This window comes from Anabrus simplex, chromosome 1, assembly GCF_040414725.1.
Source record: "Anabrus simplex isolate iqAnaSimp1 chromosome 1, ASM4041472v1, whole genome shotgun sequence".
Lineage (NCBI taxonomy): Eukaryota > Metazoa > Arthropoda > Insecta > Orthoptera > Tettigoniidae > Anabrus > Anabrus simplex.
The window spans coordinates 1254030230-1254048600 of record NC_090265.1 but is presented as its reverse complement, the minus strand read 5'-3'; the positions used below and the strand labels follow the sequence as shown (position 1 = coordinate 1254048600).

At 37.3% G+C, this 18371-nt stretch overlaps 1 protein-coding gene across 8 annotated transcripts in view; it reads right to left on the bottom strand.

Annotated features, from left to right (window-relative positions):
• Nucleotides 1–18371, bottom strand: part of LOC136878082 (uncharacterized) — a 326911-nt gene that overhangs the window by 237564 nt on the left and 70976 nt on the right. For 6 of the 8 annotated variants that reach the window (XM_067152062.2, XM_067152058.2, XM_067152066.2 and 3 more), the window contains one exon: nt 2182–2282. The exons of 1 other annotated variant lie outside the window; for it this stretch is intronic. In XM_067152062.2, coding sequence (XP_067008163.2) covers nt 2182–2238 — 57 coding nt within the window. In that variant the 5' untranslated portion in view covers nt 2239–2282. Of the gene's footprint in view, nt 1–2181; nt 2283–18371 lie in introns of those variants that run through there. One more of the 8 variants, XM_067152063.2, reaches the window with a different exon arrangement.

The following is an 18371-nucleotide window of genomic DNA, read 5'->3' as shown; positions in this document are numbered from 1 at the left end:
TTGTGAACCTAGACCTGACACCATTGTAGAAGCCATGAGTAACTTGGGATTTTTGTTTTTTGAAACTGAAGAAGGAAATTAATGCAATAATTTTCTAAGTAGTAATATTTTTTGCAATGAAAACAAGAAATTGCTTGCGGCCGTCTAAGAGAGGTAAGCCACGTGTGATTACATGTGTTTGTGGTGTATATATTATGATAACCTGGAACTGCCGAACACTTTGATGGTGAAGTGCAAAGATAGAGTTATTTACCGGTTGTTGTAAATATTATGAGTGTTGCTGACAAACTTTCGCAAGAAAATCGGCAGGAATTATTACCAATGTTATCTGGTATCGTTGAAACAGACACTCTACAGTGAGATACAAGATTTGATTATATATGTTTTTTATTAAGTGTTTGTCAGATGTAATGATGTATATATCAGCCGTTTTGGTGTAGTGTGTTATTTTCATATATGTTATATCTGTAAATAACAGGAGGGCGTATGTAACCGTCCAGGCTTCTCCAGCCCTACTAATTTAATATAATATCATTTTACGTGATATCATTTGATATCAAGTTTATCCGCCATCGGCAATTATTCATAACAACATATGTATTCTACGTCAAGCATTTGTAAATAAGGTTTTTGCATTCATATTGTATATATTATAACATCATTTATTATTTATTATTATATTATGAAAGATAGGAATTTATTATGTATTGGATTTGGTTAACATGTTGAAATATAGTTGTTGTCATTTCATCTCATATTTGTGTATACGGAAAAGGTTATTCTTATAGCGTGGAAATTTGCATGAGTCACTGGGTTTAACTCATGAGCCAAGGCTAGTAAACAGCGACACGCGCGCGAGGCTTGCTATGTGGAAAGCTACATCATCGCCACGCCTACTGGACTTGTCAAGAAAGAAGAGAAGGGGAGTTGATAATTCGATCTACGAATCAAATACTTCGTTGTATATGAGTTTTGAGATTGAACTGTTACCAAGAGTGGGGGTGAGCCCGGATGTATAGAGATTCTCACCACGAGAACGGCATCCTAACTACTACTTCTGCTGTGATCGTAACTACTATTAGAACATCTACTTTGAACGACGTTATTGATTTTGAGACATTGTGTGGTCGCTCCGCGACATAGTTATTTTTGTACAATGTATGTGCTCGCTTCGATACAGTACTTAGCTGCGGTTATGTTATCGGATCTGCGTGAGACGAAACAAGCTTACGGCTTGTGTTAAATTCAGTAAATCTTCTGGACGAAGAACTATGTTTAGTTCAAGTCTACAGAATTTGGTACAAGTCTGTACCGTATAAATAGTATAGCTCAGTTGGATTGAGATTTCTACTAATATGGAAAAATTCATATCTCTGAATTTTCTCCTCATACGATCAACGCTGATCAGTTTTTACAAGTATAGGGCCAATGTCTAATTTAAAGACTAGGCAATTAGGGGGTGCTAGTCCAGATAGCCCATACCAGATCAGAGAAGGAAGGAAGGATGTCCATGGAGCCAATTCTACATCGAGAAGAAGAGAACGAGTAACCACGGAAACCAGATGACTTCAACAGAAGCTGCAATTGGTGAGCTTCAAATAGATAAAGCAAGCAATAGTAATTTTAGTAACGTAAATTCTAAATTCCTCCACGCTTTAAGGAAGTTTTCCGATTCATCTCATTTTTTTTGTATAATAAATTCATTTGTATTTTATATTGCGTTAATTTTCTTTCTTAAGAGATACTTAATGGTTAATTATTTAAAATCCTACCCCTGTGATTTAAGTATAAGTCTCTATGCTAGTAAATATAAATTTTGGTTTACAGTTTTAACAAAACTGTAACCCTGGCGCCCAAGCATCACATAGAGAAATGGGAAACCATGGAATGTTAATTGTTTCTATTTGCGTGGCAATTTGCGGGCAAGCCACATATAGTTTATTTGATATTCATGTGTCCCATGGTAATAACTTTCATCTCCCCAAGTGTCTTGATGAGGAGAGCGAACAGTTACAAGGTTGCAACGCAGAGAAGCTACAGACAATATTAGTTGATTTGAGAATACCCCCAACAAGCTTTTGAGCAATTTTTCCCATTTTATTAGTAGTCTCTTGAATTGACTTTATTCACATAAAATAATTCATAAATCTCTAAACAAACAATCACTTATAAAGAACCAACCTTCCAATTTCTGATCCATAGAATCTTCCAGATCCTTAACACGTCTGCTTCGTTCATTTATAGCCCGTCTTCTACTTGGCAACATGTTGAAGCATCAAGTCCTATTTAGAAAGGACAATATTTCAACAAATAAATCAATGTTTCAAAATCAACTTTTAATATACAATATAAAAACAAGACCAAAATTAATCCTTACAAAAAGCATCCAGACCCATTATTGACATCAGAGACAAAAACACAAAGTAGGAAGATAGTTTATAATTATAAAAATAAAATCACATGAGTAGAACTACTTACAAACATTTTCCAACATTAAAAATTAATTAGTCTACTGGTGAAATTCATGGATGAAGACATTTCAGTTTTACGAACATAATTTTGGAACAGTAAAAGGAAAGTATGATATGCCATACTGAAGCTTTCTTATAATGTCATAAATTGAATGCTTTTTTAACTAAACGCTGAAATAACATTTTATTTTGAAACCCAAAATCAAGCTGCAAGATAATTCTAACTAATCTGGACCAAAACAAAGATGATATATATATTTCTTTCATTAAGAAGTTTCACCAAACCAAAGATACAGCAAATTCATTTTTAAAATAAAAATACATGTATGGAAAAGTTTACCACTATATGCAGGTAGAGAACAGTTGATAGAAAGAGGATTTCCTTTAAGGAAAATACTATGAAAATGATGCAGCTAGTAAGTACTGTGTTGGGCTACTATACTGCCAGTAGCGTGATTACAATTGAGGTAGTGAGCCCCACTGGGATCAGATGCCATTTACAGCCACTCCACAGGAGTACAGACGCTGCAGATTTGCCTCTTCCAATGTCTATGCCATATCTAAGCCCTTCTTCTCCACCGTATATGCCGCTGGGGTTTCCTGTTTAATGTATGTATCATTTCCTACACAAAGGTTTCAACGGATCTTCTACGAGAGAACTCATCTGCCCACAGCCATTAATTGTCCCTTAGTTTGTCAGGTGCGGGAGACAAAGCACAACTGCTGCAGAAACTACAATTCACAGCCAAAACGACTTATGGGAAGAACAAATCGAGGAACGCCAAATTGCGACACTATACAATGACCATCCGGAACACTGCGTTGTGCGCTACCGAGACAATGACATTGGGCAAAGGAGCTTGTATTCGGTTGGAAAAGGGGGAAATAAAGATACTGAGAGATATATAGGGTACCAAAAAGCGGGGTGACATATGGGTGCAGAGATCAACCCAGGAGCTATACGAGAAAGTAGAACCAATTTCAAGTGTATTAAGGAAAAGAAGGTTGGGTTTCATAGGACATTTGATGAGGATGGATGACAACAGGTTGACAAAGAAAATATGGAATGTGACATGCTTAACCCTCAAACACACGCGTACGGGGTGGAATCCACCCCCAGGCCATTTTATTTCCTTGTGAAATGTACAAATAACTTTTCTGCGCTCTCTCCACCCTTGTACCCCTCCAACTGGATCCCCACCATGTTTTCACTCAAGGTCAACCAGTTCCTGCGAGACAGTCAAACGGTGCACATCATAAATCACTGACTAGGGTGGATTCTACCCCGTACACATTTGTGTTAGTGAACGTAGCAGTCACTCCAACATGAAGGGCAGCCATTTTCTTTGTGTGCTTGTCTTTGTCACGGTAAGTAAATATCCCGCATTGTGTTGTCTTCTCTGCAGTTTATTTAGGTACAGTGTGGTGGTGTTATTGTAGTAAATATGTGGACTTCATTCTGAGTAGAACCTTTTGTTTTCAGTATGAACAATATCTTAAGAATAGTCACCAGTACAGAATTCATCGCTTTGATTAAAGCCAGGAGAGAATAAGAAATCTATTTGACTTCTATTTGATGAAGATTTAATTCCAAATGACAGTAGTGATGAAGAAGAGGATGTTTTAAATGAAGGTGAGCATGATACAGAAACTCAGCGAGAGCGTGAAAGTGAAGATTTAGCCAGTGAAAGCAAGGGAGATGATGATTTACTTCTACTTAAGAAGATGGATTTTTACAGGGCCGCAAATATTGTCATCACACTTCTGCCAACAATGAAAACTGCAGTTAAGGCGGCAAAAACACCCATTGATGCCTGGTCATGTACGACAGACTGAGACATATCATATAAGCCCCATGAATATTTATTTGAATATTGAGTAACACTGTGTGTTCGTTATATTGGAAAGTTTTGTGAGAGAGGCAGTTAGCCAACGGATTCATTCAGGACCGCGCGGAGATAGAGAACAGTCAGTAGCAAGCCTTGTGATCATGAGCACTTTGAAAATTTGAATGAGTCTGCAGGGTGTCACAGTATCGCCTGAAGCACGGCGTGTTTAAAGTAGACTAATCGCAAGTTACAAGGCGTGGATTGCAGCGGCAGTGATCCCCCGAACAGATGTTTCCGTACTACCAACTTCGTCCATCGCAGTACTGAACCTATTATCATGTTATGGGAGAAATCTGTTATTAAACTTATGCTCCACGGTTTTGACATGTCCACTGAGTTGTGGTTGAATTTACAGATACGTATACATTTATATTTTGGCTACTTTCAATTGATGCACTGAATAGCTATTTTCCAACGGTTGCGCACTTCGTCTTCAGACAGCAGTTGAGCCCTCAAGCTATGGTCTCATAGGGAAACCCCTCTTTTGAATAAGGCAAGTGAAACTATAAAGCAGCAAGCAGCAGGGGAAGCTCTCTTATTCGTTTCTCAGTCGTTCGGCAGTATTCGTGTCAGTTGTGACTGCCGTGTTCTTTGTTTTATATTTCAACAGGAACGCTACAATTACTTTATCTATGAGAACTGGATGTAATGAATAGTGAATCTTATTTTGAGAACAGTGTTAATATGCACTATCCTGGTGCGAATTAATTCAGATGAATTCACGAGTGAACAGTCCGTTATTGTGGCAGTTACCTCTGCCCATGTGACGAAGTACAGTAATGCAAGCGCGAGAGGCACAGTATATATTGAAAATTCGGGAGATGATACAAGACGGTAAATGTATATAATAGTATAACTCTTGCAAACTGATTTAACATTTATTATATGCATAGACATTTATTGGATCGCATATCGTGATCGCTGAAGTAGCGTGTGCATTCGGTACGATCCCTGCTCTTACATACAAACTGGTACAGGTTTCATTCCGTTAAACAGTAACTTTGAACAAAGCTCAATTTCCTATTGGCTTAATTATCATAATAGCAAAGTATTTGCACATGTAAAGTACACGTGTACTCAGAGCAAGTGAAGAGTTATTAACTATACATTCATTCTAGGAGTGTTACCTTACAAGAACTTGATGGCATCGCCCATTGTCAACCCAGAATATTGTGACACCATCAAGTGTGTGGTAATGGCAGAGTAAAGCTACAGACGCAGCAGCCATGTGACTGGTGTGGAAGCAAAGGTCGGCAAAGATAAGTAACATGCCAACTTTACAAGCATGCTTTTAGACAGAAGAAGTCAGCTCAGTTTCATCCTATGTAAATTTTATATAAACGTTAAATTTCCGCTCGTTAGAGCTGAGCTATGCTTTATTTCATGTAACATAAATGGAAATCCAGGGCTGTTGCATGCTAGTGCCATTTATTTTGTGTTTATATTGGTGATGGAAAAGAGGGGTGTAATTAGGTGTAGATAGGAGTGTGTTTCATTTGTTCTATTTCAGAGTATTCCGTTATGTGTATTCTTGATGTAAAGTCAGGAGGTAGCTTCTTCATTACTGAGGCTATGCGCCCTTAATGTGTGAGGGATAAGAATATTCAAAGCAGTGTAGGTTTCTTTATTTACTATGCAAAGAGCATGTTTTCAGAGCTATTTCTGGCCGCTGATGGAGTGGGAGGCTACGTTGTGAAGTGAGAGTCATTTATTTGAGCAGAGAAGACAGGCAATTCGAGTAGGAGAGCAATAAAGGTGAAAACGAAAGGCAGATATCGCCTAGAATATAATGAGAGTATTGAAAAAGGAATAGAGGCCTGTGAAAATTTCAGTGAAGGGAAAAATATGAGTGATAGCTGCTTATTAGGAGACAGGCTTGTATACGCCTGGATATTCGGTGATACAGTTGAGATTCAAACTCCCATGCTGCGAGTAAAGAAGGTCTGAGTGACGTGTTATTTGATAGAGAATTGCACAGTTATGAAGTTGAGATATGGAGGCCTAGTTACTCTGTTAATACAGAGCATTTTTGTGAATGGGAGAATGATATATTTTGTGCAGCACGGCAGCTATAGAAGCAACGAGAATGGCATTTGAAGTTTCCCTTGTAATGTGAAAGGACGGCATACAAGTATCCACTGTGAGTGAGGGGAATGCCCTTGAAACCCCTCATAAGAATAGCCCTCTAACCCCGCTCGCTCTGTTATCTTTCTGCTAGGTAGCAGTTTTTGCAATGTTTACAGCTGACAGACAAGACAAGAAAGTGGAAATCCGCCTGCTATGCCAGGAGTCGTAACCTACTTAGCCCAGGTGTTAACTGGGTCATGCTTATTAGGACCTCATTCATGAAGAAGTGTATTTTTCTTATGTATTTTATTTCAGATGCCCAGTGATGTTTGCCTTAATTTTCAGGATTTTTATTGATTGTTTATTTAATTTGGCATGTATGAAAGTGCTTATATTTCATTGTTCATGTCTTTTGTCAACATTGTTTCATTTATTTTCATTTTAACATAGCAGGGAGCTAATTTCTAAAGGAAGTCAGCTTCAGCGCTGCTCAGTTTGCGACAGAGCAGTCTGTCGATAGAAGCAGTGTAGTTTGTAAGTTTAGTGAAACCTGGATTTGCCTTGTTGTGTTTTATTACTTTGATTATGTAAATATGTAAATAATGGATCGAAACTAGCGTGATTTTCTTCTGTCGAGAAACATCTTATCGGACGATTGTGAGATCGCACCCCATTGGGGATACCGGCATACTTGCTTATCGGCATCGATTACCAAGATTGATTATGTTTTTTATTGGTTTCCATTTGTTCAGCATATGGTCTGACTATCCTCTTTTTTTTTTGTGTGTTTTATTGTAATTAATTTCAGATGTGCTTGCCACATGGTTGTATTTTTAATGACCGTTTGAGTCTAGTTAATTTTCTTTCTAATTTTATTTTCAAGTTTAGTATGAATAATTTATCATGTGTCTTAGTTTAATAAATCTATTTTACCCCCCCGAATTTGCTTCTTATTTAAAATAATAAAGACACTGTTTCCCATTCATATACCATTGGTATTTACTTCTTAGGAAGTTAGTTTTAGCCTTAACGCCCAAATTTTTAACAAACATACCACGAAGTTCTCTGACTTAGTCTGGCATATTTTTATTTGGATGGGGACGGTTCAAGATGATTATATTCTTGACACCATTGTTACATGCACCAATATCTACATAAACTCGGTCAGTGGAAAGTACGCACGAGTTTGAGATGCAAATATCACTAACAGAGACTAATTAAAGCCTTGTCGGGACTGTTCTATTTTGCCGGTGTGATAAGATCAAATAATTTCAACACCAAAGAACTGTGGAGTAATGACAGCAGTGGAGTTGAATTGTTTCCTGCAACTATGGGAATAAATAGATTTCACTTCCTACTAAGGTGCTTGCGATTTGACAATATCAACACTTGTAAAGTGCGAAGAAAGGTGGATAAAATAGCTCTCATAAGAGACATTTTTGAAATGATCATCATGAATTTTTGTAATGAATTCTCCCCTTCAGAATATGCAATGTGTGATAAAAAGTTAGAACCTTTTTGAGGAAAATGTCCATTCTGGCAGTACATAAAGAGAAAGCCTGCAAGATATGGTAACAAGATTTTTGGACTGGCAGACTCTTGATGGTTCTACACTTGTAATATGAAAATGTATGTTGACGTATAGCCAGAAGTACCATACCGTGTATAAAATTCTGCAGCTGATGTAGTGAAACGGTTATTTTCCTCCATCGCTGGCAGTGAATGGAACATATTTTTAGACAACTGGTTTATGAGTGTTCTGCTTGCTAAGGACTTGCTGAAGGAACACAATTTGTCTTGCCCTGGAACTATGTGCCTCAATAAGGAGGAACTGCCAAGGGAAATAACAGAGAAACTGCACAAGATGAAATATTTATGTCTCTTTGCATTTTCTAACGTCATGTCTATAACTTCTTATGTTCCAAACCCGGGGAAAGTAGTTGTGGTCGCCTCGAAAATGCATCATGACAACAAAATCGATCCTGAAACTGGGGTTCAACAGAAACCTGTCATGATCACTGATAATTTAAATAAGGGCAGGATTGATGTCACTGAGAAGCTCAGTGGAATGTATACTGTATCCAGAAAGAGTAAACATTGGCCACTTACAGTATTTTTTGGAATGCTAAATGTTGCAGCCATAAATGCTTTTATTATTCACAGGAACAGTAGTCAGAAGATTGTTTCTCAAAAGACTTGGGTGTACAGCTCACAAAAGCACATACAGCATCTCGGGCTACTATACAGACCCTATCAGTTCACCTGAAGGCAGCGGTGAAGCGCATCAGTGGTACTGAAGTTAAACCTTCTCCCAAGAAACAACTGAGAACTTCCAGTCGCTGTGACATTTCCCCCCAGAAAAAGGACAGGAATACTCAAACATCATGCTGGAGTTGCAGTAAGCTTTTCTGCATAGAACACAGATTCGTGTTCTGTGAAGAGTGCTTTCCTGAGTGAAAGACCCAACCACCTCCCCCCCCAGCGTACTTTTTATGCACAAAATATTTAAGAACACTACTACTAACTGTTAACACATATCAATTGTCATTTAAAATTCAATAGTTAACTAATATGTATTTTTGGCACATTTCTTTCATGAGCAACGTTCTTTCTTACCGGTATTTCGAGTTAACTATTTCCTTTGCAAAGTTCAGCCTCCCTTATTTCAGTTTTTTTTTTTCAAACAAACATATATCCAAAGTGCATTATGTTGTTTCATTTATTATTCCGTTCACCGTAGTTAAGTCAAAAAGTAGGTTTCTAAATATTTTACTAGGATCTAAAACGTATTTACCAGAAACATCCCAAACTATAAATGCAAAAACAAGGTATGCATGATTCATTTTGTAAATACAGTGGAGAGAAGTTTCAAAGGAAGTATGCTCCTACTTGTCACAGAAAGTCCTTCTTACAAAATCTATCTTAAAATCTCCAATTAATACAGTAATTCATATTTTACAGTACAATGATATGTGGGGTGGAAATCACCCCAAGCGTGTGTCTGCTTCTTAAAATCTGACGCGTGTGCTTGAGGGTTAATGGGAAATAGCTATATGAAGGAAGTTAGGGAGGATTGGAATGCTATTGGCATAATGGATCAATATCCACTAACGACTGTACAGGATAGATCTCTTAATAAAAGCTCGATTGTACAATATAATTGTTCAATTGAGTCGTCCTATTCAATACATTGTTTACTTCAACTATGATGCTGCCGTTTCTACATTATCAACCATACATGTTTCGACCCCTATTTTGGGTCATCTTCAGTGGAGTGATTCTTAAAATGACATAATCTACAGTTCAGTAATATTGTCATAAAAGTTAATGAACACTGGTTCAATAGGTCACACTAGAATCTTGAATATTAAAAGCATATAACCCACAGTTCAGTAATGTCATAATAAAAGTTGGACACTGGTACAATAGGTCTCACTAGAATCTTGATTGTGTATAGGTAAAACATAGTTAAAATATGGTTTAAGATGTGATCTCTCGTCTTAAAACTATAAAATCATGGTGTGTAGTAAAATCTCTAAATCTTCTTTCTTGAGCTGAACTCATTTCTTAAAGCTCCGTTATAGTCATCAAATGCAGTGATATAAGAAGGTAAGTGGTTTGGTACATTATCTCATGTGCATGATATTAATTGAGTAGTGTCAATAGAATGTCCATGTGACGTACAAATAGAATTATAAACCTACCTAAGTATGTAAAGGTAAAGGAGTTTGTGTTTTATGCATGGTTAACTGATACTTAAAACTTACACGTTCCACTATCTATCTGTAATCTGTTTGTTCGGAGTCTTCCTGTCATAGAACGTGTTTTGACGGACAAGGTGCTGCTGCTAGTGTCCAAGGGTCGGTATTGTAGGGAGCGGCAGGGCATGTTGGGGAAATGGGTAGGGAGTAAGGCCGGGAAGGGGTTCATTTGTGGGAGGAAGCGCCAATCTTCTGTGCTGTGGGCGGAGTTTATTTTGGCTTTGTTTACAAATAATTGGGATAAAGGTATCTGGTAATAAGTTTCTCTTATCATTAATTTCATTAAATTATGTGACGGATTCTTAAATTGGTCAATGTTAATGCAGAAGTGAGCCCTTTTGTTCAAGTCAAAAAATTGTTAGATCCTGTTCTATAGTGGTATATTTGTGGTTCATACTTTCATGGTGTTCGCTCATCATTGAGAACCGCTTATATTTGTTGGCATTATAATGCTCTGCATATCTCGTAATCAAGCTTCTCCCAGTTTGTCCTATCAGGAACAATAGCACATTTGACATTCGAGTTTATAAACTCCAGCATTCACATGTTTGTATGTGTGTTATTTTCGTTGACAGCATAGGTATTGAAAATCAGCTTAGTGTTAGTGTTAAACAAAGAAACAAACCAAAATTAGATCATGCCTCTAACATTAAGATTAGGAACCTCAAAAATAAAAAGAAAGAAAATGAGCTAATAGTCACAAAGCCAGACAAGGGAAACATGATCGTAGTCATGGACAAGCAAGATTATATAGACAAAACACACACCTTTTTTAGAGAGAACAACTTCAATATAATCAAAAAGATCCAATTCAGAAAATCCAGAAAGATTTGAAATCCCTAATTAAAAATAATCCATTCCAACAAGGGCAAATCAAAAAGTAAGTTACACTTCCAAGTTATGGCCATTTATGAAACCACCTACACATAGGCAACACAGCAATGACAACATACAATGTAAGTTCACTTTTCCTCATAGTCCCCAAGAGACTGTAAACATTTCTCAGAACGGTAAACCAATTTTTTTGATTCCAAATGCATAGAAATCATCTCCAACGCTATGTAACCACCTGGATTCCACTACTTCCAAGGGCTTGTCTGCAAGTCTAATCTGACATTTTCCTTCTTTCCTCTAGTCATAACAAGAGTTTTACTCTTATCTACACTTATTTTCAATCCACATTCTTCAATATTCCCATTCACCACATCCAACTGTTCTTGAACATTCATGTCCTCTTCACCCCAAATCACAATATCATCTGCAAATAACAACATGTTCATTTCTCTTCCTCCATATGCTGCTTTTGCTGTTCTCATAATGTCATCCATTGCTATTGTAAACAGGATTGGTGGCAGATCACTTCTCTGTTTCAGCCCACTAGTGATTTTGAACCAACTTGTGTTTGTACGCAACTACAACATTCCTTGTACACTGCCATGATAATTTTTATTAATCCCTGTCCAATTCCTTTTTGCACCAGACTGTCCCAAACTTTAGTCCTGGGGACACTGTCATATGGTTTTTCAATGTCAATGAATGTCATCACCATATCATTCCCATACTCCCATTGCCCTTTCATTAGTTGTCTCATAATGAAAATGGGCTCTATTGTTGACCTTCCACTTCTGAAACCAAACTGATTTTTTAGTATCTGATTTTCAACCCTCAACCTTATCCTACTTTCCAGTATCCTCTCCATTATCTTAGCAACATGGGATATCAGAGTAATTCCCCTGTAGTTCTTCAATACTTTCTTATTGCCTTTCTTGAAAATTGGGATGATTATTCCTTTTTGCCAATCCTCAGGGACCTCCTTATTCTCCCAGACAATCCTGAGAACTCAATATGTCTACTGCAGGCCTACAGCTCCAGCAGGACAATAAACTCTCATTTGATATCTACAGAAAGCCCACCCACACCCTTAACACCATTAGGCAAACCTCCCAGAATCCAGGTACACAAAGGAACGCGGCATACAACAGTATGGTAGATAGAGCTTTCAAATGACCACTATCTCCAAAATATTTCAAAAAATAAATCAGAACTATTCGCAACAAAGCAAACATATATGGATTCAATAAGACATTCATTAATAAAATTATTAACAAACACAGGAGCAAACCAAAGACAACACTTACACCTGTATCTAAGCCCAAAGAGAAATTTGCCACCTTTATATTTAATGATAACTTGTGCCAGGTAACTAATGTTTTTAAGAAACATGACTTGAAAGTAGCATTTAAAACTAGTAGTACTAACGCTAAGCTGATTTTCAATACCCATACCATTAATGAGAATAACAAATATATGAATGCTGGAATTTATAAACTTGAATGCCAAATGTGCAATTGTTCCTATATGGGACGAACTGGGAGCAGCTTCATTACGCAGAGCATTATAACACCAACAAATATAAGCGGTTCTCGGCAATGAGCCACCATGAGAGTTTGAACCACAAATACTGTATACCACTATAGAACGGGATCTAACAATTTTGCAATTTGAACAAAAGGGCCCACTACTGAATATTAACACTGATCAACTTAAGAATCCATCACATAATTTAAATGAAATTATTGATAAGAGAAACATATTAATACATACCTTTATCAAAATAATTTGAAAATAAAGCCAAAATAAACTCTGCCCGCAGCACAGAAGATTGGCGCCTCCTCCCACGAACAAACCCTGTCTCCGCCCTACTCCCCATCCGTCTCCCCAACATGCCCCACCGCTCCCTACAATACCAACCCGCACAGACACTAGTAGCAGCAGCAGCAGCAGCAGCTTGTCCGTCCGTCAAAACAGGTTCTTCGACAGGAAGACTCTGCAACCAACAAATTACAGACAGATAGTGAAACGTGTAAGTTTTGAGTATCAGTTAACCATTCTCAGTTCAATACGGACAAAAATGAAATTCTTAGATTTAAATATCAGTTAACCACGCATAAAAGTAAGACTCCTTTACCTTTACATACATACATAAGTTTATAATTCTATTTGTACTCACATGGACATTCTATTGACACTACTCAATGTCATGCACATGAGATAATGTAACAAACCACTTACCTCCTTATATCACTGCATTTGATGACTGTAACGGAGCTTTAAGAAACAAGTTCAGCTTAAGAAAGAAGATTTAGAGATTTGATCACACAACATGATTTTATAGTTTTAAGCCAGGAAATCACATCTCAAACCATATTTTAACTATGTTTTTACCTATACACAATCAAGATTCTAGTGAGACCTATTATACCAGTGTCCATCAACTTCTATTATGACATTACTTTACTGTAGGTTATATGCTATTAAAATTCAAGATTCTAGTGAGACCTATTGCACCAGTGTCCATTAACTTTTATGAGGATGTTACTGAATTGTAGATTATGTCATTTTAAGATTCAATCCACTGAAGATGACCCAAAATAGGGGTGAAACACGTATGGTTGATAACGTACAAACAACAGTTTCATAGTTGAAGTAAACAATGTATTGAATAGGAGGACTTGATTAAACAATTATATTGTACAATTGATATTGTCAATACGGATCTGAAGTTGATATCATACAATACAAAAAGCTTGTCGATAGTCACAAATGGACCGATACTAAAATCAAGATCCCAATCACAAAAGCAGAGAGAAATAAGGAGAGTGAAACAATTAAAAGGTATTGGGAAGAACGAAGACGTGCCAAACAAGTCACTCGAAATCCTAAGGGTCGAAAGGAATAAAATAAGTAATAATAACTGTACTGCGAGTAAGGGCCCTCCGTCAAATCAAATTAGTATTAGTGCCTTCTCCTACTGTGCATCCATCTCTAATAAAAACTAAGAACTATGTGAAATCCTAGAAGTTTTTCTTTTGTAGACTAGATGTCTACATCTACTTGCTAACATTATCTTGGGTTCAAAGCCATTATTAGTCATTGAGAAAATTTGTATCTGGATGTTGGGCAACCTATCTACATTCTATTGTTTGTTTTAAATTCTCCAATGTTATCAAAACTGTCATTAATCTGCCTATTAAAAAGCTTGATATTAAACTGATAAACCTAACACAATCTTTAATAGTAAAATCCTTTGGCCCAATCAAATTGGTGGTTGCTAAAAACATCTACATTATTCTGCCAACCCCCTATATAAGAGGAGAATTTTGTGTATAAACTGCCCGACCTTATGGCAGCGTTATTGTGTGTTCTACTTGACAGAGGATAGAAGAGATCTCCTGCGGGAGATGTGAGGTGGGGTCACGGCATCATGAAGCATTAAATGAACAAGGTATCGCAGAAAATTCTATCAAAGTCAAACTGCAGTAATGCGTATGAAGCTAGGGAAGATTACTGCATTCCCCCATTAGTCATTCTTTGTATGTTAGTGTATTTTTTTTTTTTTTTTTTTTTTTTACAGATATGTTTATAGTGTTATAATTTATTTGAAATTTTTGTGTGCTTGACAGACTGGAAAGTTTTTATGTTACATTTGACCAAGTTTTTCTATCTTGTAAATTTATCTCTCTTTTCAGCTTTAAACTTAATTTCAGTTGGTCACCTCGTAACAGAGGCTTAGCCTCTGTATCACCGGGCCTTACGCCCACCTAGGCGATTGTGATTAAATTAATTTTGGAGTGCTTTAGTTTCCACCTCCATTTAATTTTGGTTTTCGGCCTTTGAAAATGTAACCCCCTTATATTGTCATTTAGACTTTCACGGCCCATGTAACTATTCATGAGGTATATTTTTGGGCTTATGCCATGTAATTAATTATAAAACACACTCAACGTGTTTCGAAAGGAACCTTGCCTTTCTTCATCAGGAGACAACAGAGAAATGAAACGACGCATAAGAGGTTGCTAGGAGAAAGGAACAAGGAACTTGAAATGGAGCCCTAAGGTGTAAATGGGACGCCATTTTAGCTCCAGCTAGAGACAACGAATGGCAACAGTAAAGCATTACTCTCTAACGGTTCTGACAATAGGTAGCCATGATTCACTGAGGTTGTAGCCTGTATCGCAGTTGAAATTAACTGGGTGTTTACGTATTTCAACCACCTCCCTGATAATTCTTGGGCGATATTGCTTTATACGGGCAAGAACATCCACTTCCTGGAACAAGACATCATGACCAGGTGTTAAGGCATGATCAGCAACAGCTGATTTATCAGGTTGGTTGAGTCTGATACATCTAGTATGTTCTTTGATGCGAGTACATACCGTTCTCGAAGTCTGCCCAATATAAACCTTGCCACAAGTACAGGGAACTCTGTAGATACCAGGTTGTTGCAATTCAGGCAAACTATCCTTAGTTGGTCGCAGGAGTTGCCTAATCTTAATTGATGTTCCAAAAAACAGTTTGTAAATGGTACCTATGTAAGGTTTTAGCAATACGATCCGTTGTGTTATGTATGTATGGTAGGTAAGCAGTTCCTTTTACATCTTTTTCCTTAACAGACGTCCGATTATGTGTCGATTTCATAACCGTTGAGATCAAAGCTTTGCTGTAACCGTTGCTCTCAAAGGTGGTTCTCAAGGTGTTAATTTCCTCTTGTAGAGCTGACACTTCGTAAGTTATGGTCATCATTTCCGTGTTGACGTTTAACCAATAATGTAGAGTTTGAGGGATGTTCCACCATTCAACACATTGCAACAATTTATTAAATTATAAGAAGATCGGTTTCGACTCCCATGGAGTCATCATCAGTTCTTGGTGAAAATTAAATTAAGGGGAATCTGATAACAATCATCATAACAAAAAATCCATGCACCTATAGGTGGTTGCATGGAAATACATCATTGAGTTGATAGATATTACCTTGAAATGCAACATACACTTGGCAAGGAGAACTTTGAGCTTAGAAAGTTCCCAGTTCTGGCTCTAACAGTTTTGTGTTCATAGAACACGGAACCTGGAATTACATGTTCTGGATTGAAAATAATTACAAAACACAATAAGGACACTTATAATGGTGTGGAAAACTTGGCTCTCTAAGAGCATTCTTGGATTTGACAGTCCTGTTTCTGTCTGAAAAAGATTGGATGAAATACACACCAAGAAGCAAAATGTATAAAGACATAGATCTAGTTTAAACTGTCGCGTGTTCATGTACATGCAACACTGGGGACACTTGTATTGTTTGATAACACACTCATTCAAATGAAAACGCTTATAACCATATGAAATATTGGCGTTACAAGAACGTTTATGGGTTTGACTGTCCTGCTTCCCCTGACTATACTAGTTAAAAATATACATTGAATGTTAAAGATAAACTACTTGGTATTTAAAGTTCTGGTTTTTGGTTTCAAAAATTGTCATGTGTTCGTGGAACACAGAATAGAACTGCTGGTCCTGCTTCTGTCTACTGGAAACTAATGCATTAACGCAGTTGAAATTAATTGATTGAAAGTTGAAGTTCACAATTGAACAGATCGCAACCCACTCTTCAAACGGCTGGTCAGCACAAGCGGATATGGAACACCTTCAATGCACGTCTCCATAAGCCAAGGCCATACCATCACCATACTACAACAACAATAGCGATGACAGTTACAACTACAATAGCAAGTATTCCATATTGAAGGATGTTCCCCCAGCTCGTCAACCAGCTTAGTTCTACTAATAAGTTCATTCCATCTATCGTAAAACAATGCAAGCTCATGTAAACCAAAATCAGCAAGTATCTTGATTCAGGACCGACAATTAAGTTCCATGTTCCACTAACACACGGTAACAATTTTAATATAGACCGAAGATCTCTCCTAAATACTAAGCAACTCAGACCAGTGTGTAACTTCAGCTGTTCACCAAACGTTTCATGTAATGTGTGGTTGTAATAGTCCACAAGTCTTTGTTTTTTGTTTTTATTTTTTTAAATGTTCACACATTCTGGTTGATTGTGACAAGACCGCTCGACAAGTCTATGCCAAGTTGTGTAAATATACAACGATATTTTACTCAGATCCAAGAACATTAAAGTGCCAAGTGTTTCACATTGGTGTATAAACTTGCAATCAATTAATTTCAACTGCGTTAATGCATTAGTTTCCAGTAGACAGAAGCAGGACCAGCAGTTCTATTCTCTGTTCCATGAACACATAACAATTTTTGAAAACAAAAACCAGAACTTTAAATACCAAGTAGTTTATCTTCAACATTCAATGTATATTTATTTCACTACTTTAGTCAGGGAAAGCAGGACAGTCAAACCCATAAACGTTCTTGTAACGCCAATATTTCATATGGTTGTAAGTGTTTTCATTTGAACGAGTGTGTTGTCAAACAATACAAGTGCTCCCAGTGTTCCGTGTACATGAACGCGTGATAGTTTAAACTAGATCTATGTCTTTATACATTTTGCTTCATGGTGTGTATTTTATCCAATCTTTTTCAGACAGAAACAGGACTGTCAAATCCAAGAATGCTCTTAGAGAGCCAAGTTTTCCACACCATTATAAGTGTCCTTATTGTGTTTTGTAATTATTTTCAATCCAGTACATGTAATTCCAGGTTCCGTGTTCTATGAATACAAGACTGTTAGAGCCAGAACTGGGAACTTTCTAAGCTCCAAGTTCTCCTTGCCAAGTGTATGTTGCATTTCAAGGTAATATCTATCAACTCAATGATGTATTTCCATGCAACCACCTATAGGTGCATGGATTTTTTGTTATGATGATTGTTATCAGATTCCCCTTAATTTAATTTTCACCAAGAACTGATGATGACTCCATGGGAGTCGAAACCGGTCTTCTTATAATTTAATAAATTGTTGCAATGTGTTGAATGGTGGAACATCCCTCAAACTCTACGTTATTGAGCTGACCCTTCACAAATCTTCCTGGCCCTGGTAATCAGAGTTGTAAGGATACCATGTTTCTGGGCAGGGTGATGGTGAGAATCTGCATGGAGATATCTATTGGTGTGTGTAGGCTTACGATAAACGCTGTGTCCTAAAGATCCATCCTCTTTCTTGGTGACGAGAACGTCTAAAAATGGTATTTTGCCGTCAGATTCCATTTCCATGGTGAAACAAATGGACGGGTGCTGGCGATTAAGGTGATCCAGAAAGTGACCAAGACTGTCTTCACCTTCCGTCCATACGACGAACGTATCATCCACATATCGCCACCAGATCTTCGGTTTGCAAGGTGCCGACAACAAAGCTTTCTCTTCAATGTTTTCCA